Here is a 27,238-nt window from a genome sequence, read left to right on the forward strand (position 1 = left end):
CCGAGCCGCGAGCGTCACGCCGCACCCACGCCGCGGGCCCGGGAGCCGAGGGGCGGCCCCGGCGGATGCTGAGGTCCGCGCGCCGGGGACGACCGGGCACCTCCCCGCGGCGGCCCCGCCGCGCTCCTGCCCCCCGCGCGGAGCCCGCGCCCCCGCCGCCCCGCGCCGCCGCCGCGCTTTCCTGCTCTCCTCGCCCGCCTCTTCCGTCTCCGGAGGGAAGCGCCGCCGCCGCCGCAGCCCCGCGCAGGGCACGCGCCCTCCTCCTCCCGCGCGCCCCCGCGTCCCGCCCGGGTCTGCGGCCCCGCGTCCCGCCGCTGCGGAGGCAGGTGAGTGCGCGGGCGCCGGGCGGCTCCGAGCTTCCCCGCGCGGGCCCGGCTCGACCCCCGCGCGGCCGCGGGACCCCGGAGACACGGGGGTGGGCGAGGCCGGCAAAGGGCCGCGTGAAGACCCGACGGTCCTGAGCGTTTCCCGGGGGGGCGGGCGGGGGCGGCCCAGCAGGCGCGGCGCAGCGTCGGGTCCCCCCGCCCTGGGGATGCTCGAGCGGCCGCGGGGCTTCCGGGGGAGGCCGCGTCCCCGCCCCCCCGGCGCCGCACCTGCGCGAGGCCGCGAGGCCGGGTGCGTCTCCGCAGGGGGAGAGGCGGGCTCGGGACGGGCTTCCCGGTCGCTGTGACCGGAACACGAGGGGACACTCGACGGGGTCTGGCCGGTCTCTGGCGCCGTTCGACACCGAGAGCATGGCGGGGGGGGGGGGACCCAGAAACCCCGATTATTTCGTCTGTGCGTGAAGAGTGCGTGTGCACACTTAGGTGTGCATTTTGGAGGTTTCCACCTCTAAAGCTAATTTTAAGGCGTCGAATAAGCAGGACCTTGCCCACTGTGCGACCGGAATTGACTTCAAAAGAACGGCGGGTTAAGGCTGCGTGGACAGACCACTCAGGAATCCCACACGTCGAATAAACATTTTTTTGGTCCTTTTCCTGTGATTCCCAACTTTGAAATCAAACAAGTTTAAGGATCAGTCCTGCTCAGCCCTATAACAGTCTAATGATGAAAATAATTCACTGAACCACCATTCACTGATGCATTAACTAATTGACCTCATTTTTCTCTTTAAAAATAGGGAATATAAAGGAAAAAATGAAAGGGAGGGGAAGAGTTCATTTCTCAACATGTATTTGTTTGAATTCTTATATATATATATATATATATATATATATATATTTATTTATTTTAAAAAATATTTTATTTATTTATTTGACAGACAGAGATCACAAGTAGGCAGAGAGGCAGGAAGAGAGAGAGGAGGAAGCAGGCTCCCTGCGGAGCAGGGAGCCCGATATGGGGCTTGATCCCAGGACCCTGGGATCATGACCTTAGCTGAGACAGAGGCTTTAACCCACTGAACCACCCAGGCACCCCTGAATTCTTATTTAGAAGCTGCTTTATTTTTAAACTTTTGTGGATTTTTCTACTCCTCCTAAAGTTAGTTGTTGGTCATGAAGACGATTGCATAAGGTGCATAAGGTTACACTTTTTGCATAAAATAAGCTACCATTTCTATCCATGCTTTTGGACTAAACCGCCACGTGCTTGGAGGTTATGCCTCACTTGCCATTTGATGTAAAGTATCTCATTACAGATTTAAATTATAACTATACTTGTGCTAGTCCAGAAAGAAAATGACATTATTAGACATACAAGGACTCTGAAATGAAAGTTATAAAATTATTCGTTATATATCTACTTCTTTTATTTCTGTCTCTGATAACAATTAGGAAAGGTCTTTTTCTCCTTCATCTTGTAGGTAAATTGTGTAAAAAAACAATTATGTTTTATAAAGTGACTAATAAAAACAAATGTTTTCATTTATTAAAGGTGAGGACAGTATATATGAGAACTTTTTCTAGGTATGTCTCCTTCATAAATGTCTTTGTTAAAATACTTTTCATCTTGTAGTGAAGCTAATCAAACTCTGTACATTGCTGTTTTTGTTTGGTTTAGAGTTTAGAAACAAGAGCAGAGTTGACAGCATTTTGCTTCCCATCTCTTGTGGTTAGCGTAGTTTCCCAAATTTGCCTAATTAAAAAATTACTTCAGATGGTGGACAGCTGGGGGAGGGGGAAATGAAAGTGGTTTAAAAAGATTCCAGGGTTGCAACTTGAGACTTTCTGAATCAGAATCTCTAAGTTTAGGAGATGATACTTCAAATGGGTGAAATGATAAAATTTTTTTTAAAAGGTGAGGTTGGAAAGCACAGGTGGGAAATAACGCTGCTGTAATGAAGAGCTGATATAACCTCTTCTCATTCCTGTGCATAAAATGTTCTTAAATGGAAGCTGTGGTTTTACTAATATGATGATGTCCCCCTTTTAGGAAACCTGAAACTTGTATGTTTTGTAGTTAGGCTTCCTGGTGAGTGAACCTAGCAAACATTTTTGCATGTTTAGTCTCTTTTATATGCAATGTTAGTTCAAGTCCTCTAATGTTATAGGAACCTTTTATTAATGGGCTTTTAATGTAGACTCTTGTGACTAGTAAACCACAGCAAAATACTCTGCTTGATCATTTCTCTTTCATATAACAGATTTATTTTCTATCCCTTTTGTGCTCCTAACTAGAGAAGACAAGCTCGTAAATTTTAGTAACTTCTTTAGAACTTTTATTAAAATGACCTAACCCCATCCAAAAAAGAAAAAGAAAGTTTTGGGTGAGCATAAAGTATGGTCAGTTTTATATAAAAACAAATTAGCAAAAAACAGAATATTAAACAACTATAAAAGAATTTGTTAAGATGAATTACCACAATGGAAAGGGTCAGAGTTTTCTTTCCTTTTCTTCTCTCTCCATTCCTTTTCTTTATTTCTCTTGTTTTCTTTTGAGGGGTGGAGAGGGTTGTTTACTGGCTTTTTTTTTTTAATCAACTAGATATTTAAAATCTCCTAACAATTATCCAAGTTTAAATTAATGTAAATGTTTGCTAACTTAATCAATAGATACTTAAAACCTGTCCTTTACAGAGCTATGATGGTAGGTTTCCCACAGTGCTAATTAGAGTTAAAACTACTAGCAAAAGAGTTAAATTCAAATGACCAAAGGAAACTGGTCTCTAATATTGCTAAAGGAGAGCCTAATTTAGTTACAGTGAAGTCATAATTTTTCATTATCTGTTGCTTTTTAAATAGCATCTCATCTTCCAAATTCTAGAACACTTCTCAGGGTTTTTTGTTTTTTGGGGTTTTTTTTAGGAGTTTGCAATAATCTCTTATAATCACAAATAATCCCGGTTTGATCTGGGAATATCAGGTTTGTTTTTAAAAAAATGGCTGATGGTTGGGGCACCTGGGGGGCTCAGATGGTTGAGCGTCTGCCTTGGGTTTAGGTCATGATCTCCAGGTCCTGGGATCAAGTCCCAGGGCTGGCTCCTAGCTCAGTGGGGAGCCTGCTTCTCCCTCTACTGGTGGGCTCTCTCTCTTTCTCAGAGGGATAAATAAAATCTTTTAAAAAGATATGGCTGATGGCTAGCATCATTAATAAGGGAGATAGCAATAAAGAATCAGATCAAGAAGATAAATATTACCCAGCTTAGACAGTTATCCATGGTGCAGGATTAGCAAGAATGCAAGAGAATTTAGTAGATTTACCTATTGGCTCTACTGAACCATTTATGTTTTTTACTATTTTGAACTTTTCAAATAAAAGGACTATATTCTTTTATTAGTTTGTGTTTCTTTAAAAGCAAATGTTACATTATATTGGGTATTGATTTATTCAACACTAGTAAATATCTGTTAAAAATCAACTTTGCCTCTACAAAGTGGAAGTAGAATGACACGAGGTATCCTGCTAAACCCAGTTTGCAAAAAATTATATATAACGTGACCTATGACCTTTGCTTCCCTAATAATCAGAGAATGTATTTTGGTCATGTTATTTTATCATTATAGTGAAAAAAAAATAGCCATCTTCCAAAAAACCTGTGAAGAACTCCTTTGAATCACATTCTCTAACAGTTATAATCTGAAAACTTGCACGAGTAATCCCTTACAGATGAACTTGGGTGGAAGACAATCCTTTTAAACATGTTTATCTCCAATGACATAGAAATCAGTTGACTAATAAAATTCCCACTGTGTGTCATGAGGAGATGGAAAAAAAATGTGTATCCTGCTCTCAAGGGATCTATAGCCTATTAGAGAATAATGGTTCCCCCCAGGCTGGCTTGGATGGGGTCGCTTAGGCCCTCATAATGTCCATTAATCCTCCACCCACACCCAAACCACTGCATAGGAACATAGAATCTCAGTGTTAAAAACCAGCACGATTCCTGTAAAAAATCAACTTCAAAGCAATAGCCTAGTGCCCTTCTTTCAACAATTTTTATGCCCTTCCCCAGCCTCGTTTTTTCCATTCAATCAACAAATATTTATTATGCCCTCATTAGGTAGATGACAAATGCAAGCAGTTTTTAAAATGTGCATTTTTGGGGCCTTCTGGGTGGCTCAGTCAGTTACGCATGTGCCTTCAACTCAGGTTGTGACCCCAGGGTTCTGGGATTGAGTCCTGTGTTGGGCTCCTTGCTCAGTGGGGAGTCTGCTTCTCCCTCTGCTTCTGCTCCTCCCCACCCTGCTGGTGCTCTCTCTGCTCTTTCTTTCTTTTTTCTTTTTCTTTTTTTAAATTTTATTTGTTTGTTTATTTATTTATTTATTTATTTATTTATCTGACAGGCAGAGATCCCAAGTAGGCAGAGAGGCAGGCAGAGAGAGAGGAGGAAGCAGGCTCCCTGCTGAGCACTTGGGGCTCAATCCCAGAACCCTGGATGTTGACCTGAGCCGAAGGCAGAGGCTTTAACCCACTGAGCCACCCAGGTGCCCCCTCTCTGTTCTTTCTTGCATGCACACGTACTCTCTCTCAAATAAATAAATAAAATAAAAAATAAAAATGCATTTCTCAAACCTATTAATTTTATTTTTTACTCTTTAAAAATTGTAGTAAAATAGATATAACATAAAATTTACTATCTTAACCATTTTCAAGTGTATGGTTCACTGGCATTAAGTACTTTCCCTTTGCTATGAACCATCACCACTATCCATCTCTGGAAGTTTTTCCTCATCTCAAACTGATACTCTGGACCCATCAAACAATAACTCCTCCTTCTCCTCTTCCCCCAGCCTCACCAACCACCATTCTACTTTCTGTCTCTACAAATTTGGCTACTCTGGTTACCTCACATAAGTGGAATCATACAACATTTGTGCTTTTGAGTCCGGCTTTTATCACTTAGCATAATGTTTCCAAGGTTCATCCACATTGTAGAATGTACCAGAATTTCATTCCTTCTTACGGCTGGGTAATAGTCCCCAACCTCTTTTATTTGGAAAATAAATATAAAAACAGGGAAGTTTTGAACTAGAACAGACCATAGAAATCATCTCCTTCAAGCTCTGTGTCCCTCCTTTCCTTTCTTTTTTTATGTTTACAAAAATAAGGAACACAAGTCCCTTTCTGGGGAACCTGGGACACCTGGTTGGTTCAAGGCAAAGCAGAGCCCAAGAACCAGCTTTCTTATGGTCTAAACAAAAGCTCTTCATACCAGGAAGCCGAGGCACACAATAAAATGAGTTGGTGCCAAAGTAAGTGTTGCAGGTGTTCAGAAAAAAAGATGAAACTATTGAAAAATGTTACCTTTGAAAGGAAACATTGAGACAGATTTGAAGAGTATTAAGACTAGATTCTAATCAACAATTACCACAACTTGTATAAATTGTATCCTACTGGATAAGATTCTTTCTACAAGTCATACATCTGCTATCTTTTCCTTCTGCCTTGAAATATACATTATACATTACATTTGTATTCTTAAAAATATGTATTCTTCAGTTAAGATAGTTATACTGAATCTGCTATTTTTCATAGTCTGGGATTTGTGACACCAAGGTGGTTCTGAACACATCCTTGACCATGTATATAAACTCAGTTGAAATTCAGTAGAAAGAAAACTCTCTAAATGGATGGAGTTTCTGTTTAGTGAAAATGTTCCAAACTATGGAGAAGAGGCTAAAAAGGGATCACTATCAGATTTAAAAGTATTTCTGAATGGAATACTTTTTCATAGTTTTCAAATGAGTTCTGGAAACCTTTGCTTCTGCTGATGTGGAACACTACTTAGATAGGTGGGTTTGCATTTGCTGTTGTTGTTATTCCCAGCATTTAATTTGTGTTACAAAGAAGGCAATGTAAGTTGACCCTTTGCTGACCAAGGTCCATCATTCTTGGTTGCAATAGCCATAGGATTCCCTGTTCTACTTCTCAGTAACAAAGGGGACACAGAGCTGACTGGTGCACCTCCTGTTTCCTTAAACTGTCAGATAAAAATCAACTAAGTAGTGTTCCCTGTCCTCAATCTCGATCTCCTGAATCAATATATCCTAGGGGAAAGTCTAAATATCTGTATTTTTTTAAGATTTTTTTTTTACTTTTATTTATTTGACACACACACACAGAGAGAGAGAGAGAGAGAAAGAGAGAGAGGGACAGCAAGAGAGGGAGCACAAGAAGAGGGAGTGGGAGATGGAGAAACAGGCTTCCCGCTGAGCAGGGGGTAAGATGTGGGGCTTGATGTGGGGTTCGACCCCAGGACCCTGGGATCATGACCTGAGCTGAAAGCAGATGCTTAACCCCTGAGCCACCCAGACACCCCTGAATATCTATATTCTTAACAAGTGTCCCAAGGAGGTTTTGGTCTTCCTGATTTGGAAAATGCTGCTTCAGCACAAGATCCCGTTTGTAAGTTTCCAGAACATTGGAAACGGGACATTTTTGTGGTCTCTTGCTGTAAGCAGCACCAGGGAGCAAAAATATGGACCACTGTGGTGCACTAGCAGCCTTGATAGAGCTACAGTGAGACAGACTCATCATCTTAGAAGCAGACTGTATGTCAAGGGCACCTGAAGGTCAGGAAGGAGGGAGGGAGAAATGTGAAGGTTAAGTAGACATGTACATCTATATCCCATATTTAACATCTTTTCTAACAAAACGAAATTAAACTTACTATTTTGGTCTTTAATCAACTACAGTAATCTTGTCGAGATAGGTCACCCTAGATGACAAGCGTCACTTCAGACTCTGAGCGGGCACACGGTATGCTTCAGGTGACAGTCATGCAGATATGGCTTCGGTTTGTTTCTGTAAGTGGGTGCAGGATACGTGCAGACGTGTACGTCAGTAAGTGTGGGCCCACGGGCCTAGTGGCGCCAGGTGATGCTGATAAAAGCCAAGTACAGTGAACAATACTGCGAGAACAAACTCTGTGTTCGCAGAGCTAAGAGCCCACACGTATCGAACACCTCTCACGCGTGTGCTGGAGTTATAGGAAACCACACGCACCTTTAAATCTCCTGCTAGGCAGAGCACAGATAAGCAAACCAATGTGCATGTGTCAGTGAGTCGGGCTAGAGATCGGCCTGTCTCGCTGCTCGCCCGGCCCAGGTGCGTGAGACAAAGGAAGGTCAGGGAGGGCTCCCGAAGGATCGAGCTGTTGAGCAGACTCCTCTCTCTCTCTCTCGCTCTCACTCTCTCTTTCCCTCCCTCTACACACATACTTTTAAAAATACTTAGCAAATTAGAAATACAGGAAAGTATGCAGGTTCTAAGTGCACAGCTTGATGAATTCGCAAAGTCAACCTACTCATGCAACTATCACTCAGAAAGAATTACCAGTGCCTAAAAGCTGTTTCCTACCCCCCGTCAATAATTCCTCCTCCTTCTCCAAGGAGAGCCGCCATGGTGACCTCCTACACCATAAGTTAGTTTCACCTATTTTCTTTCTTTTTTTTTTTTTTTTTAAGATTTTATTTATTTGACAGATCACAAGTAGGCAGAGAGGCAGGCAGAGGGGCGGGGTGGGGGTGGGAGGGGAAGCAGGCTCCCCACTGAGCAGAGAGCCCGATGTGGGTTCCATCCCAGGACCCTGAGATCATGACCTGAACTGAAGGCAGAGGTTTAAAGCACTGAGCCACCCAGGTGCCCCTCACCTATTTTCAAACTTCAAATAAATTGAATTGGACAGTATACACATATTGTGTGGCTCACTTTCGCTCAGCTGTTTCTGTGGGATTCTGTGGCCTATAGCACTAATTCATTCATTCCACCCCTGTCTGGTATCATCTTATGTGAACATGCCACACGTTATTTCACCTTCTTAGCCATGATTGTTTGCATTATTCTAGTGTTAGGTCATAACAAATCATGCTACTCATAAACATTCTTGTGCGCATCTTTTAACGCATGCAGGAGTTTCTGTTCAATATATGTCTCCAGGGAAAATGATTTCCAACACCAACTTCACCAATTTCATTCCCACCCTGGTGTAGGAGTCTCATTGCTCCACATCCTCACCAAAACTCAAGATTTTTAGGCTTTACATTTGAAGGATTCCATCAGTTATCCATTGGCACCCTGCTGTGATAAATTTTAAGTTGCATTTTCCTGATCACTAATGAGATAGACTGTCTTCCCATATGTTTGTTGGTCGTTTGAATATCATCTTTTATAAAGTTATCTGTTCAGATTTCTTGCCCATGAACTGATCATGGGAGCGTAAGTTAAACATCAGGCATAGAAGTCAGGGGACAGGCGTCATCAGGGGGAACAGCATTGACAATTAAGAACCCGCCCAGAGCAAGGGTGTAAATGGACAGACAGTGGGAAATCAATTACTAAATGCTAAACTTAGAACCTGTGGATTGATGACAGCAATATCAAACAGATCGAAGTAAAATAGCACCATAAGAGGACAGAAGGTCCCACACTGTACAACTTGATGGATCTGAGACATGTTAGACAGTCGAGTACCTGAAGGTTAAACATGGGTTATCCACTGGAAAGATAATTTCATTTCCAGCAACATAAAGGTCGTATTCAAATACCTAGTGATGCTTAAGGAATAGTTCCACTCTGGCCTGGGTAAAGGATAGTCATTTGCAAGTCCCCAGTGGGGTCAGGAGAGGCGACCTTTAGCGAGTTGCGGGCTAGGCCTTGCTGGCTGCTGGGGTGAGCCGACGGACACCCCCGGCATCGTGTGGGGCACTTCTGCCCCCTTTCCCTTCCACCAGAGCGGCCACCGCTGTCCGCTGTACTAGTCCTTAGAGCAGCACAGAGTGTGGGCCAGAGCCCGAGGGGCCAAGTGCGCTTCCCCTGGCAACAGCCACGTGCGCTCCTCGGAGCCCCGGGCGGCCGCTCGTCGTGTGCCCGCCAGGGACACTCCCGACACCTGCAGCCCCGGACAGAGGCCACCACACACACCTTCTCGTCTGCACCCGGGTTTCTCCTGGGAGTCCAGCCTTCTCCCCCGGCCACAGCACTGTCCCGCAGGCCTGCCACATGGCAGCTTCACACTGTCCCTGCTCAGGGAACTGGGGGGAGGGGGGTTCCTTCCCGCGAAGAGGTGGGCTGTGTCCGAGCTATGGGTTAGGGTTCTCCGCGGGAAGAAGTGAGTGTCCTGCTTGCTTCCTCCCGAGAGGGCCCCGCTGTCCTGTCGAGGGCCCCGTCCACGTCCACGTCTGTCACTGTGAGCAGAGAAGGGCATCGCCGGCCTCTGGCACATCCGGCCTCTTCTCACAAGAATGGACACACTTGGCCCCCGAATCCGCACAAACTATCCTGACAAAATGCCCCCCGACAGTATTTCAATCCTGCCAAGCACCCCACAGATGGTCTCCAGTGAGGCCAGAGTAGTCCTTCGGCCTCTGGGAGCCAAGTTTCCAGCCAGACGCCCAGAAACCGAAGTGGTCAGACCTGGCCCACATAAAGGAACCTGATTCTGGGTCATTCAGCGAATTACAAGTAGCTCCCAGCCTTTGGGATTTAATGGACTAGTAAATTCGCAGAAAAGATTTCGGAGACCCACATAAAGTTGCCAGTCTCTCATTTTCTCTGGTAAGGACTCGTGACTGTGGCTTCCATGAAGTTGTATTGAAAAGCCCTCGCTGTCAGTTGTGATCCAGTGTCTGCAAAGTTAGCGCTGGCTGCTTTTCCAGAAATGGCCTCATTCGATCTTCACAATGTTCTGGCTACCAAAGTATGTTCATATTACGGAGGAGGAGAGAGGCTCCGAGGGCGTAAGGAAATTACCTGATGCCGCACAGCTAGTTTATGGCCAAGCAAGACTGTGAGCCCACGTTTGTCTCCAGGAGCCTCTGTCTTCCCCACTATACTGTTTATCACATTGGAAATATGTATGTACCATTCAAATGTCATTTTTTAAAGATGTATTTATTTGAGAGAGAGCAGAAGCTGGGGGAGAGGGAAAGGGACAAGCAGGTTCTCCGCTAAGCAAGGAGCCCGATGTGGGGCTTGATCCCAGCACCCTGAGATCATGACCCAGGCCAAGGGCAGATGCTGAACCGACTGAACCACCCAGGCGCCCCTCAAATGTGATATTTATTTCTTAATTTATTTTTAAGATTTTATTTATTTCAGAGAGAGAAAGCACAGGAAGGGGAGGGTCAGAAGGAGAAGCAGACTCTGCTGAACAGGAGCCCTATATGGGACTCCATCCCAGGACTCCAGGATCATGACCTGAGCCCAAGGCAGGCACTTAGCAAACTGAGCCATCCAGGCGCCCATCAAATGTGATTTTAAAAACAGTGCTGTCTTGATGAAATGACAGAATGATTAGAGATTAAAATTGAGTTTTGTCTGTGTAGAGAGATCTGGGCTTCCAGGAAAAGTCTTAAGAGCATTTTTTGCCCACTTCAATTTATCCAACATTTCTCCAACTAGAGATGAAAAATCCCACAAAAGCTAAAGAGACTATTTCTAACTGACGTTGTGATATACTTATGTTAACATACATTTGGTCTGAGATGGTGACGAATGTGACTTCTTTAAATCTGTTCTGATGAGGGGTGCCTGGGTGGCTCAGTCGCTTAAGCGTCTGCCCTTGGCTCAGGCCATGATCCAGGGTCCTAGGATGGAGCCCCACACTGGGTTCCCTGCTCAATGGGGAGCCTCATTCTCCCTCTGCCTCTACTACTGCTTGTGTGTTTTCTCTCTCTCTCTCTCTGAAAAATAAACTCTTTAAAATAAAAATAAACCTGTTCTGATCAAATATGCCTTTAAATATGTTGTCACAAGTAAGGCTTATGAGAGGTTATTTCAGTGTTCGCTACATCATTAAAGATTTGGCTGTTAAAGTGAATGGCTCCTAGTAGGAAAGACTGACTCACAGAATTAAATTTATTGACCATATAAGTGGGGAAGAGAATCCCACTCCACTTCTGTTTGGCCAGAGAACAAAAGACAAAGGAATAGATTTTGTTGACATTTGCTAAAATTATCAAGGTCTCTCTTTAAAGGAGAGGTGTTAGGGAATAAGGTGTAGTTCCCCCAGATTTGTGTGTTGAATCCCTAACCCCCAGTGCCTCATGATGTGACTGTGTTTGGAGACAGGGCCTTCAAAGAGATGAGTAAGGTTAATGCGGTCATATAGGTGAGTCCTAACCAATCTGGTGTCTTTTTAAAAAGAGGAAGGGACGCCAGGAATGCTCGTGCACAGAGGAAGGGCTGTATGAGGACACAGCCATCTGCATGTCACAGAGAGAGGCTTCCAGAGAAACCAGACCTGCTGACACCTTGCTCTTAGAACTTCAGAGCTGTGAGAAAAGTAATTTCTGTTGGTTATAAGCCGCCCAGTCTGCGGGCGTTATGGCAGCGCTAGCGCACAGTGCAGGAGGCACTGGGTCTCGGGCAGGAGCCAAGCCAAGGCAGCCAGTTAAGAGAGACATCAGTAGACTATGATAGATGAGATTGTATTATCCAGGAAAGATGGTAAACCTCAAGGTTTACCTTGAGGATCAGGGGGAAAAAAGATTTTTTTAGGAAGGAAGTCCACGGTCAGGTAGTGATTTTTTTAAAATTTATTTTTTATTTATTTTCAGCATAACAGTATTCATTGTTTTTTCACCACACCCAGTGCTCCATGCAATCCGTGCCCTCTCTAATACCCACCACCTGGTACCCCGACCTCCCACCCCCCGCCCCTTCAAAACCCTCAGATTGTTTTTCAGAGTCCATAGTCTCTCATGGTTCACCTCCCCTTCCAATTTCCCCCAACTCCCTTCTCCTCTCCATCTCCCCTTGTCCTCCATGCTATTTGTTATGCTCCACAGATAAGTGAAACCATATGATAACTGACTCTCTCTGCTTGACTTATTTCACTCAGCAGAATCTCTTTTTAATAGTCTTACTTTTTTGCTATAAAATGTACATTATAATAATATGCTTATGGTTATTTACCCAATAATGACTCCTCCCCTAACAGCTAAGAATTTGTGTAAGAATTTTATCGGCTCGAGTGTGGCGAACAGGGAGGGCTGCCAGGTCCCTGGGACTTGAATCTTTTCCCAGTCACTTCCTAGCGGGGTGACTTGGGGCAAACTACTTAACCCCCTCATCTTGGTTTCGTCATTTGTACAATAGAGATGGGAGAACCCTCCCATAAGGTGGTGTGAAAAGTAAATGACTAACACATATAAGTGCTGAGAAGTCTCCGCGTACAGGCAGCGCCGGGTGCACGCCGGCTGTTACTTTCACCTGGGCCTCTCTCCGCGCTCAGAGGCTGGGTAGCGGAACCGTTCCGCCTCGTGGTTCCACAGGGATGTCTGCCAGCAGGTGCCAGCCCCCGCGGATCTGCCGGCGTGGTGGTAAAGAAAAATGAGCTGGCGGGGGCGCCTGGGTGGCTCAGGGGGTTCAGCCTCTGCCTTCAGCTCAGGTCATGATCTCAGGGTCCTGGGATCGAGCCCTGCATCGGGTTCTCTCCTCGTTGGGAGGCCTGCTTCCCCCTCTCTCTCTGCCTGCCTCTCTGCCTGCTTGTGATCTCTCTCTCTATGTCTCGTAAATAAATAAAATCTTTAAAAAAAAAAAATGAGCCATCCTGAAGAACAGCAGCTTTTAAATCTCCGTGTTTGACATCATCTCGGAGGCTGGCCAAACTGCAGATTCCCAGGCTCTGTCCCCAGAGATGCTGATGCACCGAGCGGGAGAGAGCCCAGGAATCTGTCCGTTTAGTGAGCCCCTTGATTAATTCTGACGCAGGTGGTTCTCTATTAAGAAATACTCATCAAAAACAATTTCTTCTGGATTCAAAGCTATTAAATTACGGTAAATGTAACTTACTAATCACGAGTCTATAATACATCTCATTAAAAGTATTTGAAATGTTTCAAAAATGAGTATGTAGACTTGCTTTTAAAAGTCATCTGAAAATGGGGCGTCCGGATGGCTCCGTTGCTTAAGCGTCTGTCTCTTGAGTTTGGCTCAGGTCGTGATCTCAGGGTCCCGAGACGGAGCCCTGCGCTGGGCTCAGTGTTCAGCGCGGGGTCTGCTCGGGAGTTTCCTGCCTCTTCCCTCCAGCACGCTCTTGTTTTCTCTCCCTCTCTCTCAAAAACAGATAAATCTTTTTAAGAAAATCATCTGAAAGATAGTTTCTGCAAGTGTTAGTGAGAGTTACGGATAAACCTGAAGAAATTGAGCATCGAATGCAGACCTCAGTTTCTCCACAACTTGAGTTACCCCCGGTTATCTCAGCCCAGCGGCCCCCTCAGGGTTATGGTCTTAACGAACTGAGTTGAGGACAGGTGGGGAGAGAGATGTGAAAGCAGCTTACAGAGAAGCAGGGAGAAGCAGGTTCGGTTCCTCTGGAGGAAATGGTTCATTCGGCCAGAAAGTAGCAGGTTATTGTGGGAATTAGTCAGAAAGCTTTGCATGCAGATAGTGATAGCCGTGAGAGGTATTTTTAGGGAGCCAGGACCCTGCGGAAAAATAGTGCTGGTCTCTATATGATGCTGGAGAGAAAGCTTCGCCCTACAGCAGCCCCGTGTGCCTATTAGTAAAGGAGGGTGTCTCGTTGTTATTCACTTTCCTTTTCTTACTGTTGAAGCTGAGTATGTTTTCTTAACGGTGGTTAACCCGTAATCGTAATCTTAAGAAAACAGCATTTGGGGGGCAAACGTCAGAAAAACCAGCTGTGACCATTCACAGCTAACTCCTAGAGTCCATTAAGGAGTTTATTTTTTATTTTATTTTATTTATTTATTTATTTATGAGGGAGAGTGTTAAGAGAATAGAATAGAGAGCCTGGGCGTATGTGTAGGACTGACTCGGAGCCGTGCCGTTTAGTCTTGTGTAACCTGCAGAAGTTACCCAATCTCTCCAGGCTTTGCTTTCGTGACCGTAAAAGCAGGCTGACGCCTTCACAGTCGTTCTCACAGTGAGTGCGCGTGCTAGGCGGGTGCAAGCTCTCGATCAAGTGTGGCTGCTACTGAAAGGTCGGAAAGGTCTCTGTCCTAATTACCCACCAGCAACGTGAAGGCGCGACAGCGCAGCCTCTGAGACGCCAGGACTGTTTAAGTCCCCGAGAGCCGCCTGCCTTCATTCAGTCGTTCAGCTTCTGTAGCGCCGCAGAGAGTGGGACTTTCCGTGTCTGCTTCAGAAGGAGGCGGCCGGGCGACGGGTGGGCTGCTAGCCCAGGAGTGGCCCCGGCTCTGACAGGGCCCAGCAGTGCTTGCTGGCCTGGTGCTCAGTGCGTTAGCAGGTCGGCCCCAAACCGACCAGCGAAATCCCCTTGCACTTCCCTCGTCTTCCCCAGAAGGACAGAAGGGGCCCCTGCAAGTGCCGCGACGCGTGTGGTCAGTCGTGCTCGTGTCCACCTGCCGGTCAGTGTCGGGGTGTCTCATGTCGGGTCTCCAAGACTCTGCTTCCATGCGAATTCGGTTCTTTGCACCACAGGTTTTTGAGACTAAACGTAATTTTGGAAGCTTTTAAACGGTGAGTTTCGAATGTCGAGCGCTACCTGGTCTTCCCAGCGAGGCGGTGACTGACTCGCGCGGACTGTTCGGCCGGCGACGCGGGGACGGCCACGCGGGTGCTCCAGCGGTGCCAGCGCACCCTGACGTCCCGCCCTGAACCTTTCTCGTTCGCCTTCTCCCACTTTCCCAGCCGACGGCCCGGAGGGCGGCCGCCGCGAGGTCGGAGATGTCCGCCGTCCTGCGGGAGCTGCTGCGGGTCTCCGAGAAGGCGGCGGACATCGCCCGGGCGTGCCGGCAGCAGGAAGCCCTGTTCCAGCTGCTGATCGAAGAGAAGAAGGGGGGAGAGAAGAACAAGAAGTTCGCAGTGGACTTCAAGACGCTGGCGGACGTGCTGGTGCAGGAGGTGATCAAGCAGAGCGTGGAGGACAAGGTAAGGACGGTCACAGCCAAGGTGGCTGCAAATTATTTGCCTTGTGATTTTCTCACTAGAATAGCATACTCTCTCTCTCTCTCTCTTTTAAAGATTTTATTCATTTATTTGACAGAGAGCACCAATAGGCAGAGAGGCAGGCAGAGAGAGAGGGGGAAGCAGGGTCCCTGCTGAGCAGAGAGCCCGATGCGGGGCTCGATCCCAGGACCCTAAGATCATGACCTGAGCCGGAGGCAGAGGCTTTAACCCACTGAGCCACCCGGGTGCCCCGCATACTCTCTCTTTTTCCTATCCTACCTCAGAATACTAGCACCTACGATTCTAATAAACAACTTGGGTTCTCTCCCGCCTTGTTTTGACTACAAAATTACTAAAAATGTTTTAAGAAATTAAAAATACAGAAAAGCAAATACAGGGAAAAAAATTACCGTTCTGACAACTGAAGAGAAACATTTGGATATGGAGCTTTTATTTATTAATGAGTTTCTTTTTAATAAATAATATACATTCTCCAGAAAATAAGCAAAAATAAGAATCCTTAATCCTACCCCTAGAGAAAACCACAGCTATGTTTTACTAAATATTGGAAAGACATTTTCCTTCTATGCTTATTTGTGTGCATGGTACATAGAATTTATCTCAGCAGAAATGGGAACATTTATTGACTTCTTTTTTTTTAACTTGACATAAGATGTCTTACCTTCTTTTTTTTTTTTTTTTTAAGATATTTATTTATTTATTTATTTGACAGAGAAATACAGCAAGAGAGGGAACACAAGCAGAGGGAGTGAGTGAGGGAGAAGCAGGCTTCCATCAGAGCAGGGAGCCCATTTCGGAGCTTGATCCCAGGACCCTGGGATCATGACCTGAATATAAGGCAGATGCTTAACAACTGAGCCACCAGGCACCCATCATGTCCCACCTTCTGATGTAAACTTTTATCTAATGGTTGCCTCCGTTACAAGCTGGTACAGTCCTGAAGACTGAAAATCCCCCCCCCCTTTTTTTTAATTTTTAAATTTATTTTCAGCGTACAGAATTCATTATTTTTGCACCACACCCAGTGCTCCATGCAATCTGTGCCCTCTCCAATACCCACCACCTGGTGAAAATCCCCTTTTATTGTAATAGAAAATCATTGTTTATAACTAACAATGATTGTGATTCTAGGTATCTTAAGCTGGCTGGGAAAAGAAACTACTCATAAGTAGTAATAACAAGTAATAACACCAGCAGATACTTATGAGTCCTTACTATGTGTCAGGCCCTTCTAAGGGCTTTAAATATATTGATTTATTTAACAATTCTAATAATTTTATGAGTTAAGAATTATTATTCCAATGTAATGGATGAGAAAAGGGAAGCACAGAGACGTTAAGTAACTTGCCCAAGGTTGCACAGTAAGTGAGTGGCAGGAACAACTTCTGAACACAGGCTGACTGGCTCGAGGGTTTGCGCTCTCTGCGATACTATGTTGCCTTTATATGATAATCTAATAATTACACATTTTTTTTAAGATTTGGGAGGATAGAGCTTTATGCCAGAAAACACTACAAAATATTGGAATAACTTCTGTTGAAATCCTCAAAATATTCGGAATCATACGGAATCATTTAAGTGAATTATTGACCATGGGCAGGAAGAGATAATAAATGGTCCCTTGAAATCTCTACAAACTACTCTTTGTCATGCCCTGTAGTATCTAGCTCCAATAAACAAGGTAAATTTATTTTTGTTACTTATCAAGGTAGTCGGATACTAGGGATGGTTGAGCACTTGAATTAGAAACTGCTCATTAACCTGTATTAGTTAATATTTGCCCCAAAGCCCTGTGACAAGCTCAGCACTTGTTCAATCCTAAAGTATACGCCGGGACCTGTGAACAAAGAAACGATGTTCACTTTCGGCTCACTAAGACCTGTTTCATGACCCTTCTATCCTGTAACCTCAGAAGGTCCTTAAGGCTTGGGAGTGGAGCCGCAGCCCCTGCTGAATGGGCTCATTGGCAGCCGCTGGTGACGCGCACTGTTCTTCAGAAGAGGGAAAAACAACAAGTGGTTGTGAGCACTGTTAAAATTATTGGCCATCTGCAAATGACTGAGTTCAAATATCTGAAGCATTTCCTTGCTTTTGTTCCCTGAGAACATCACACATATCATAATTCAGCACATGGAGAACAATTCTCTTTACTACAGAGAGGCTCAGAAGCAAAATAGGTCTGAAAGCTTCCTGGTTATACAGATGTGAGTGAAGTTTCTTACTTAGCTCCTTTTTTTTTTTTTCATTCTATGTTGATGCATTAATTATCAAAGTCTTTCCCTTCTGTTTTTTGCTATAGTGCCTTCCTTGCTGATGTCCAAGGACACCTCCCACAGGTGTAGAGAACACCTGAAAATGAGAGCAAACGCTAATGTTATCCTCTAAACTTAATTAGCAATTGTCTTAAATACTTGGGCAATGCCATTAACCCACATAAGTTGGGGTGTTGAAGAGCAGCAGTTAAAATACCTCCTTTGTAAATACACTAGTTCTATGGCCCTGAGAGGGAAGGATGAAGTGTCCAAGATCCGGCAAGCTCGGAAGCAGACGTCTGCTGTGATGGGGACTTCCTGGAGGGGAGGGGGAGCAGGAAAACGTTAGGAAATTAAGTACTGAACCACGCTGACTTCACTGTTTATACTAGGATTGATGTCTGGAATTGTAAATTTTTTTTTTTAAGATTTTATTTATTCATCTGAGATAGAGAGAGCATGGGTGGGGGAGAGGCAGAGGGAGAGGAAGAAAGAAGCAGGCTCCCAGCTGAGCCAGGAGCCCGACACGGGGATCATGACCTGAGCCAGAGACAGACGCTTAACCATCTGAGCCACCTGGTGCTCACATTGTAAATTTCTGAATTTCCGATCAAGTTGTGCTACTTGATTTGAAGCACAAAGTGAAAATACAGTCAGAATTGAACATGTATGTGGGATTTGAGGGGATTTTCTGTCTGTTTTTGTTTTGTCTTTGTTTTGTTTTTTGGTTTCTTTGTCATACTCTGAATCATTCAGTTTCCAGGCTTGGGAAAAAAAGTTTTGGGAGAAGAATCGAATGAGTTCACCAATGATTTGGGTAAGTAGAAGAATTTGAATGTATTTTTATAACCTAATTATCATAGGTATTCTAATTTTCAACAACATCATGAAATAAATGAATGGGAGCCTTTCATGTAAATAACATATTTGAATGTTAAGCTTCTTTCAGCACCTCAGAATATCATGCCTTTTAAGTTAGAGAGAGGTAGTATCTTGGAATTATTGAGCAAGTCCATGTGTATTCTTTTAGATATAAATCTGTAGCTTTTAAAAAAAAATATGTTATTTATTTATTTGACAGAGATTACAAGTAGGCAGAGAGGCAGGCAGGCAGAGAGAGGGGGAAGCAGGCTCCCTGCTGAGCAGAGAGCCCGATGAGGGGCGATCCCAGGACCCTGAGATCATGACCTGAGCCGAAGGCAGAGGCTTTAACCCACTGAGCCACCCGGGCGCCCCAAATCTGTAGCTCTTAAGATAATATATTATCATATTTGGAGAAGTTCATGGCCCTTTGAAAATCTAAGCGAAGTTACAGATGCTCTCAGGAAGGTGCACACATGGACCATTTTAGGTCCAAATTTTAAGCCCATTCATGGACCTGCTGAGGAGTCCACAGACCACGCCCGAGAATCGAGAGAGGCCCCATCTCTGAAATACTGCGTGTTCTTGAGCAAAGAAAACTTGTTCACCTCATTGGTTCTCTGGTCTCAGAACCTCTGTAAAAGGAGTTGAGTTAAACAAAAGGTTCCTTTTAGCACCAAATTTTAACTCTTCTTTGATTAGTTTCCTGTGGGCCAGATTCTCCATCGAGGCACCTCCCCATTTCCCCGATGGCAGGAGACAAATATCAAAATCTCTGATCTTTACAGCAAAACAAATTATTTTAAGTTTGCCTGGCTGTTTTGTTTGTTTAATGGTAGAAGATTAAAATAGTGAACTTTATCATTGATCCTGTGACCCATAGTTAAACATCTAGAGGCACAGTTGCAAAGGAAAAAACGAATTTCTGGATTAACCTGGAAGATTGTCTCCTTCATGGCTGTGTATTGCGATGCAGTTCGTTCTGTGACACTCAGAGAAATCTCATTGAGATTTCTACTCTTAAGGATAAAAAAATCTGTGACTAATAAGAAACAGGATAAAGGAGGATTAAAAAGATAATCTGTGACTAACGAATAAGACCTCCAATGCTTGAAATCCTGCGTTCGGCTGCCTCAAAACCAGTTATTTTATTCTTCCACTTATCTAGAATTTTAGGGACAAAAAGTCATTGCACATGCACGTTCCCGAGAACCCGAGGGGAGAAGGGGTCAGCATGCGGGGGCAGAGAAGTGGGAGCAAGGGCGGGGGAGGCGAGTGCAGGCCGGAGCCGAGCGCGGACCTTTGCAGAAGGAGTTTGCATTTTGCAACGTGATGGGAATTCAGTGGAGAATTGGAAGCAAGAGGAGTGACGGGAGAGGATTTTCTCCTTAGATGGATCCCGTGGCTTTTCCTGAGCCCCGAGTCCCGGCTTGGTTACGTGGCAGTGATTAGCCTTAACATTCCCCAACTTCAGCAGTTTAATGTTATTTGAATTTAACTTCACTAAATGCAATGGAAGGTTTCCTGCTGATTCGGAGGCATCACCGTGATAGATTCTTACTGTGCTCCCCAACCCGACTGAGCACCCGAGTTCCCTGGGTCGTCCGCACTGGGCTGTGAAAGGAGCCTGAGGTCCCGAGTGTCTGACACGCTCTCGGGGATGAAGCCGGCTAGTCCCCGAACTGGCCGGGGTAGCTGGGAGTTCTCACTTACCTACCACGGGAGTGCCATGTCTTCTGAGTTTTATAAGTTTATCTTCACCACTGCCGTCACTTTCTGCGGCTGTTCATTCGCCTGTTTTTCCAGCCTCTTCCGTTACTTTTGGTCGGAGCTGGAAACCAGAGTAACCAAGGGTGTAAGAAGCATGTTTAAGAGGGGCTGGATTGGGTAACTTGGGTCACCGGGAGCCAGAAGCTTCCATCCCGATTCCCAGTGGGGCTCACAGAGGAGAGCTAGTCCTGCGTGTCCTGTCCCATCACACAGTTTGCCACATGTGATGACAAGCCGCGCTCATCTACTGTACTGAGTGGAAACAGTTTTTGGTTAAAAGCAGTATCCTGGAGGGAGGCAGAAGCACTTGTAGTGCTGATAAAAGCTCTTCCTTCCCATAATACATCCATCCATTAACAGGCTACATATTAAGAAGCAAAAGGCAAAAAACATAAATATCATCAAGGACTGAGGGTTCAGGGGTTCTTAAGTGGTTCACGAGCCCCTTAGATTGGATGCAGAATTGTGTGCGTGTGCCCACGGGGACATTTTTGTAGGAAGACAACATTTTTGATACTGGGAACCCATCCCTCACTTCCTATTAGGTATATGCATGACTTGTGCGCAGCTGTGACCTTGGCAGCCCCCTGGGGTGACTCTGGCAGTCAGCGGGGTCAGGACCACGCGTATGAATGTGTCGCCCTCACCTGCTCTGAGTGCGTGGCCTCTGCCCCTTCCCATCCCTGTGATTCTTCTCCCCGGAAACTCTGGAAATGTGGCGGCTCAGTTTGTCTTCACTCTAGGGGAGAAGATGATCGTGAGGCTGTGTCCAACAGAGGAGGAGACAGCTGAGCTCCTCAGCAGGGTCCTTGGTGGCAACAAGTTGGCTTCTGAAGCGTTAGCCAGGGTTGTTCATCAGGACGTCACCTTTGGCGACCCGGCTCTGGACGCAGTGGAGGTCGACATTCCGCAGGACACCCTGGGGATCTGGGTGGACCCCATAGGTAAGCCGCAGGGGGGAGCCTGATTTCATGTGTCCTCAGCGGTCCCTTGGTCGGGGGAGGCTTGGAAATATGAGAACGGAGCATGGGGCTGAACTGTCCCCGCAGTCTGTGACGTTTTAAGGCTGGGAAATGAACAGTGAGGAGTTGAGGCGTGTGTGTGACATGCTGTTGCACATGCAGGTGCATTTGTGACATCTCAGGAGCGGGTGTGTATCTGTGTGTGTCTGGGGGGTGCACACTCGCACATGCGTGCACCCATAATGCGGAGTTAACTCCTCTTTGGGAGACTGTGGGGCCAGGCCAGCAGGACAGCAGAGTGACCGAGCCGTCCGGGTCCCTGGCAAGCGCACCTGCCGGTTCAAGGATGCTCCTCTCCGCAGATGGGTCCCACGTGCGCACACAGTCCAGATTGTCAGGGCTTTAAAGAGCCACCCAAATCCCGGTTTTAAGCGATACCTCCCAGTTTTTAACCACTGACTGCTGACTCAGTCCAACAAGCAAACAGCTGGAACCACTGTGCAGATGAAGCAAAACGTGGCGAATGGGACGTGGTCCCTTCATGAGTCTCGCGGTCTCCACCATCACCGTCCAGGTCGTGGTGGTGCTAGAGCCCTACCCCGCGCTCCGTGCTGCAAACCCACATGTCTGCTTCAGTGCTGCTGTGTGTGCAGCCCTGGCTGTCGGCAGAAGCTCTCCTTCTTCATTCGCACCTGCCTGGCACCTCCCACGCACCACGGCTGGGGCCACTCGCAGGCTAATGCCCATCGTCCCGTCATTCAGGGGCACTAGTGCCGCATCCCCAAGGTGCCTTTAGTCATCAGGAGTCGTGGCATGTTCATCAGTGGATTCCGCTGGCAGACTAAAAATCCTTCCCAAAATCGTTTATCACTTAATGGTAAATTACCATGAGTTGAGGTTTCTGAGGGACCGTCTCCCATTTCTTGGTTCTCACCTGAGTTGATTCTGTTAGCCAGCTATGTGGATTTTTCTGCAACCCACACCCTTCACCGGGTGTGAACTCACCAGGTGTTGGCAGTCAGTTGCTGGCATGTGTGTGTGTTTTTTTTTTTTTTTAAAGATTTTATTTATTTATTTGACAGAGATCACAAGTAGACGGAGAGAGAGGCAAGCAGAGAGAGAGAGAGAGAGAGGGAAGCAGGCTTCCCGCTGAGCAGAGAGCCCAATGTGGGACTCAATCCCAGGACCCTGAGATCATGACCTGAGCTGAAGGCAGAGGCTTAACCCACTGAGCCACCCAGGCGCCCAGGCATGTGTGTCTTTTAAGGAGAAACCTGGTTCCTTGGCTTTTCTTCACAGGAGCACCATCCGTTTCTTCCGTTTGTGCCACCATCACTGTCTCTTTCCTTCTTTGAGGGACCAAAAAACACCATAAAAATTTAAAAAATTAGGTAATTCCACCCCTGAGAGCTTTCTGGAAGGAGATTTTCCCATCCATCCATATTATACTTTGCCCTCTGGTTGGTAAGAGCTCTAAGGAATCCCACCAGTTATCCTGAGTCATTAGCTTTGAAGTGCTTTTGACCTGTGAGGATATTTGAGTGCTTATCATAGACAAGGTACGGGGTTAGACACCACAGGAACTATAGGCACGTCCTCTCCCTTTACGACTTCCCGTAGGGCTGGGGAAAGTGGAACTCAAGTATCTTAAACATGAAGCACAAGAGGTCAGAGAACAAGTCAATACAAGTGACACCCAAAGGTAACACATGATTGATTACTCTCCGTCTGTTCAGCTGCTGTAACAAAATACCACGGACTAGGTGGCTCAGAAACTTCTTTCTCAAAGTTCTGAAAGCTGGCAAGTCCAAGATCAAGGTGCTAGTGTGGTAAGACGAGGATCCTCTTTCCGCTTCATAGCCGGCAGCTTCTTGCCATGTCCTTGCATAGCACAGGGGGTGAAGGATGTCCCGAGAGCCTCCTTCATAAGGCAATAATCGCATGACTAAGGGTTCCACCCTCCTGCCTTAAGTACGCGCCAAAGGCCTCACTGACTAATCCTATCCTCTTTGAGGGGTTAGAATTTTGGGAGGCCACATTCAGACCACAGCCGTCACCAAATTAGTGGGAAGACAGAAATGATACAGGACAGACTTTATGGATGTATCCATCATTATTTTTGAAATAATTCCTGCCTGAATCCAAACAAATCTGCTTCATTTTTTTCAGATTCCACTTACCAGTACATAAAAGGTTCTGCGGACATTAAATCCAACCAAGGAATCTTCCCCAGTGGACTTCAGTGTGTCACCATTTTAATTGGTGTCTATGACCTACATACAGGGGTGCCCCTAATGGGAGTCATCAACCAACCTTTTGTATCCCAAGACCTAAACACCCTCAGGTAAAAGAGGAGTATTTCTGGTATATGGTGGTTTGGGGAAGTCATACCCTCAGCTTTGCGTATTTTAGTCGGAATGGTCCCTTGACATGACATTACCATGACTTGGTACCCTGAGGTGCTCCTACTAAAGTCTGCAGGTTTGAATTAAAATTCTTTTTTTTTTTTCAATCTTGGGTTAAATATAATTTTGGTGGGGGCTAGGCACAGGCTGACAGACTTTGTTTTAAAAGAAAGTCTGTCTTGGAGAAAGCTTAGTTTGGCCTTCGGAATATAGCAATCCTGTTCCCTGTTTTCTAGAATCATTCAAAACGAGATTGCTAGAACAGTGGTAACAGTCTTCTACTACATTTGAAACAAGGTAGATGCTATCCCTATACAGCCAAGTCAAACATTTAGGCAATTTTAGAAGAAATTCAAAACAAATACGAAAAGTATCCAATCAAAAGGTGAGTAGGTATGGCCAGGATTAGACCCTGACCATGGGGCACCCTCCCTACAAATCCTGCCTCTCCCCCCTCCCTTTGGCACGGACTCTGGCCCAGAGCCCGGAGATGGCCAGGCTGTCTGTGCCGCTGCTCCACAGCCTGTACGTGGGTAGACCCAGCACGTGGTACAGTCCAGATGGAAATAAGCGGCTTTTCTCCTGTGGTTTCTGTTTTGAAACGGCCCTATTTTGCCGTGTCTGTAGGACTACACATTTTTACTGAACTTTGACTTGCTTCATGCCACTAAGATTTATTCTTTTTTTTTTTTTAAGATTTTATGTGTTTATTTGACAGACAGAGAGAGAGATCACAAGGAGGCAGAGAGGCAGGCAGAGAGAGAGGGAAGCAGGCTCCCCGCTGAGCAGAGAGCCCGATGCGGGACTCGATCCCAGGACCCTGAGACCATGACCTGAGCCGAAGGCAGAGGCTTAACCCACTGAGCCCCCTGGGCACCCGAGATTTATTCCTTAATGAACATAAACTACACCTCTGCAATCTTGACTTTTTCTTCCCCTCTACCCTGCCTTCTTTCAAACTGAAAACATGACTCTGGTATCTTCAAAGGATTATTAAGAATTAAAAAGATCTGGGACTGGAGGCAGACATACCTGTGGCCTAGAAATGGCTGACACAGTAGTCAGTGGTGCCGATTCCGGAGTGAGGGTTTCTGGATTTCCGTGCAGAGCCCAGCACTGACCAACGCACTCACAGCTCTGTTCCCTGAGGCCTGCTCCACTCTCTGTAAACAGCACAACGACCGACACGCTACAATAAGTTAAACACAGAGACAGAGGGCTGTTGGTAGTGGCGTGGCCACAGAGGATGAGTCCCTCTTTCTTGGTGTTAAAGCCAAAGTGGGGCAGGTGACTGAGACGCTGAGAAGGGCCCGGCAAGCGAAGAAAAACCAGTAAGGATGTAAAAGATTTGCAGGTTGAAAAGAGAGATAGTTGATCTGCTCATTTTGTTCCCGATTTAACTTTAAATGCCAAAAGTGGTGAATGAAATTCTGCTGTGTTCCTGGAGGCCAGAAATCCCAGAGATATTTTCCCATTGCCCGAGATCACATCCCAAGCCCGCAGCAAGGGCGCGTGCATGGCTCAGCTGAGGAAGCGTCTGCCTGCGGCTCAGGTCAGGATCTCAGGCGCCGGCACAGGAGCCCGAGTGCTCCCCAACCCCCATCACGCTCCTCTCTCTCTGCCCTTCTCCCCTGTTCTCGCTCTCTCACACTCTTGCTCTCTCAAATCATAAGTAAAATCTGAAAAACAAAACCCCTAGCATTCCTGACCTGCAGCGACCCGGCAGCCAGAGGCATAAGAAGTACTTTTACAAAGGAATGAGCTACTTGCTCTCTGTTTCTAGGCTTCGGGGCACCGAGACTCGCTGCGTTGTCATTAGGTTGGAAAACAACGTAAGTAATACAGACGAGTGTGCCAGGCTTCCTCTCCCAACTGAAAAGCTGTCTTCCACAGGTGGAAAGGGCAGTGCTACTGGGGCCTTTCTTACGAGGGGACCAACCTCCATTCGCTTCAGCTTCCCGACCCCAAAAGAAAGAGTAGTGACACGCAGAGCCGAGGGACGGAAGACGCCGGCTCGGAGGGCGAGTGCCCGCACGGGCTTTCAGCCGTCATCAGCACGAGTGAGAAGGACAGCGTCAGAGCCGCCGTGGCGCGTGTGTGTGGCGAGCGCGTGTTCCCGGCGGCCGGGGCCGGCTACAAGAGCCTCTGCGTTGTCCAAGGCCTGGCTGACCTGTACATCTTCTCGGACGACACCACGTTCAAGTGGGACTCGTGCGCCGCTCACGCCATCCTGCGGGCCCTGGGCGGGGGGATGGTGGATTTCAGCCGGTGCCTGCGGGCGCCCTCCGGGCCGGCGAGCGACTGGCCGCAGCTGCTGTACCACGCGGGAGACGAAGGGGCCGCCGGCGTGGATCGCTGGGCCCACAAGGGCGGACTGGTGGCCTACAGGTCCCAGAAGCAGCTGGAGACGTTCCTGAGCCTCCTCATCCCCAACCTCGCCCCCGAGGATGCACGCACGTAGCCAACTCTGTCCTCTTGTGCGCTTCAGAACCCAACCGTGAAGCAGTTTCCCGAGTCTCATACCTTTGGGAGACACCATCCTCCTGTTGATGGCCAGGCTTCTCCCCCGTCTTCTGAGGAGCATTTTCCCCATGATGTGTCCGTAGGATGTTCGTCGCGGTGAATGAACCATGTCCCTGCGGCAGCTACACAGCTACACAGCTGTGCCATTCGTGCCGCCTGAAACACTTCAGTAAAAACCCAAAGGAAGATTCCGGCTGCCTTAGTATCTCTCCTCTAAGCATCTAAATCACGCGTAGAATGTCGCTGAAATATTCGGGAGAACGTAAGAAAAAGCTGTGCTTGGGTTCTGTTTCCTGTCCTGAAGGGAAAATCTGCAGCTTTAGCCTTTGCCAGAACATTTAGAACCTTGAATCTGATGCATAATTTAGCCAAGTTCACGTACATTCAGTCTCCTTCTGCTTAAAAGAAGCATAGCCTGGAGCACTGTGTGTCCCTCCTCCTCTCGCTCACAGCCTCTCGCACACAGTGTGTGTGCACGCACGCACACACACGCACACACACACACACACAAATATTCTCTAATCCTAATATCCTCATAGACACGCTCCATTTCTATCACCAAGGCAGACGGGGATGAAGAGGTTTCTGCAATTCTTGCAGTTTTTAAATTTCAAAAACCAGGGGTAGAGCTAAACATAGGCAGTCCTCGTGTTTACTGGAGTCCGGCAGGATGTCCTTTGAGGGGAAGGTGGACCTCTTTTCCTGTTCTGAGCAGCCTTGGTAAAGACCCAGGCCCCCATCCGGAGGGATGAACGCTCAGCTCTGATTTCTTCCTGTCTTGCGCCCTCTGGGGGCCAAAGGGTATTTCTGGAGCATTTTCTATTTCTCTGTAATTACAAACGAATGAAAATGACAAACTGTTTTTGATAGTCTGGTGTTGCAAACAGCAGATTCAATAATTATTGATAATCGAGTTATAGCATTTAAAGCCATCGTTGTGTTTTGTGACAGATTGTTGGCTCTCGAGCTATATATTCTAAGGCTTTACAGTGTTCTCTTAAAGGTTGATTTTAAATAAAAGTGAGCTCATTCTTCACAAACCTCATTAAAAACGAAAGCTCAGAAACTAGCCCTGCTCCCTGATATGCGCCAGAATGGAGATATGGAATATGTTACAGGAAAAACATTTATTGTCCACATGAACATTTTAGAGCATGTAAATTTTCAATAAAATACAGTGAAAACAGTT

General features: G+C 46.4%; 1 protein-coding gene across 4 annotated transcripts; it reads left to right on the forward strand.

Annotated features, from left to right (window-relative positions):
* INPP1 (inositol polyphosphate-1-phosphatase) lies at nt 1-27,238 on the forward strand. 4 transcript variants are annotated; one of them, XM_045086487.1, is made up of 6 exons: nt 2-326; nt 14,998-15,237; nt 18,285-18,345; nt 20,903-21,103; nt 23,291-23,465; nt 25,310-27,238. In XM_045086487.1, exons 1-6 carry the CDS (start codon nt 66-68, stop codon nt 25,941-25,943), a joined length of 1,572 nt encoding a protein of 523 aa, XP_044942422.1. In that variant the 5' UTR covers nt 2-65; the 3' UTR covers nt 25,944-27,238. The 4 variants fall into 4 exon arrangements, with proteins under 4 accessions (XP_044942424.1, XP_044942422.1, XP_044942423.1 ...); XM_045086488.1 differs by having other exon boundaries at nt 7-326; nt 25,420-27,238; XM_045086490.1 differs by lacking the exon at nt 2-326 and adding an exon at nt 12,921-14,826.

This window comes from Mustela putorius, unplaced genomic scaffold (genome assembly GCF_011764305.1).
Source record: "Mustela putorius furo isolate JIRA1106 unplaced genomic scaffold, ASM1176430v1.1 tig00000992_pilon_pilon_pilon, whole genome shotgun sequence".
NCBI lineage: Eukaryota > Metazoa > Chordata > Mammalia > Carnivora > Mustelidae > Mustela > Mustela putorius.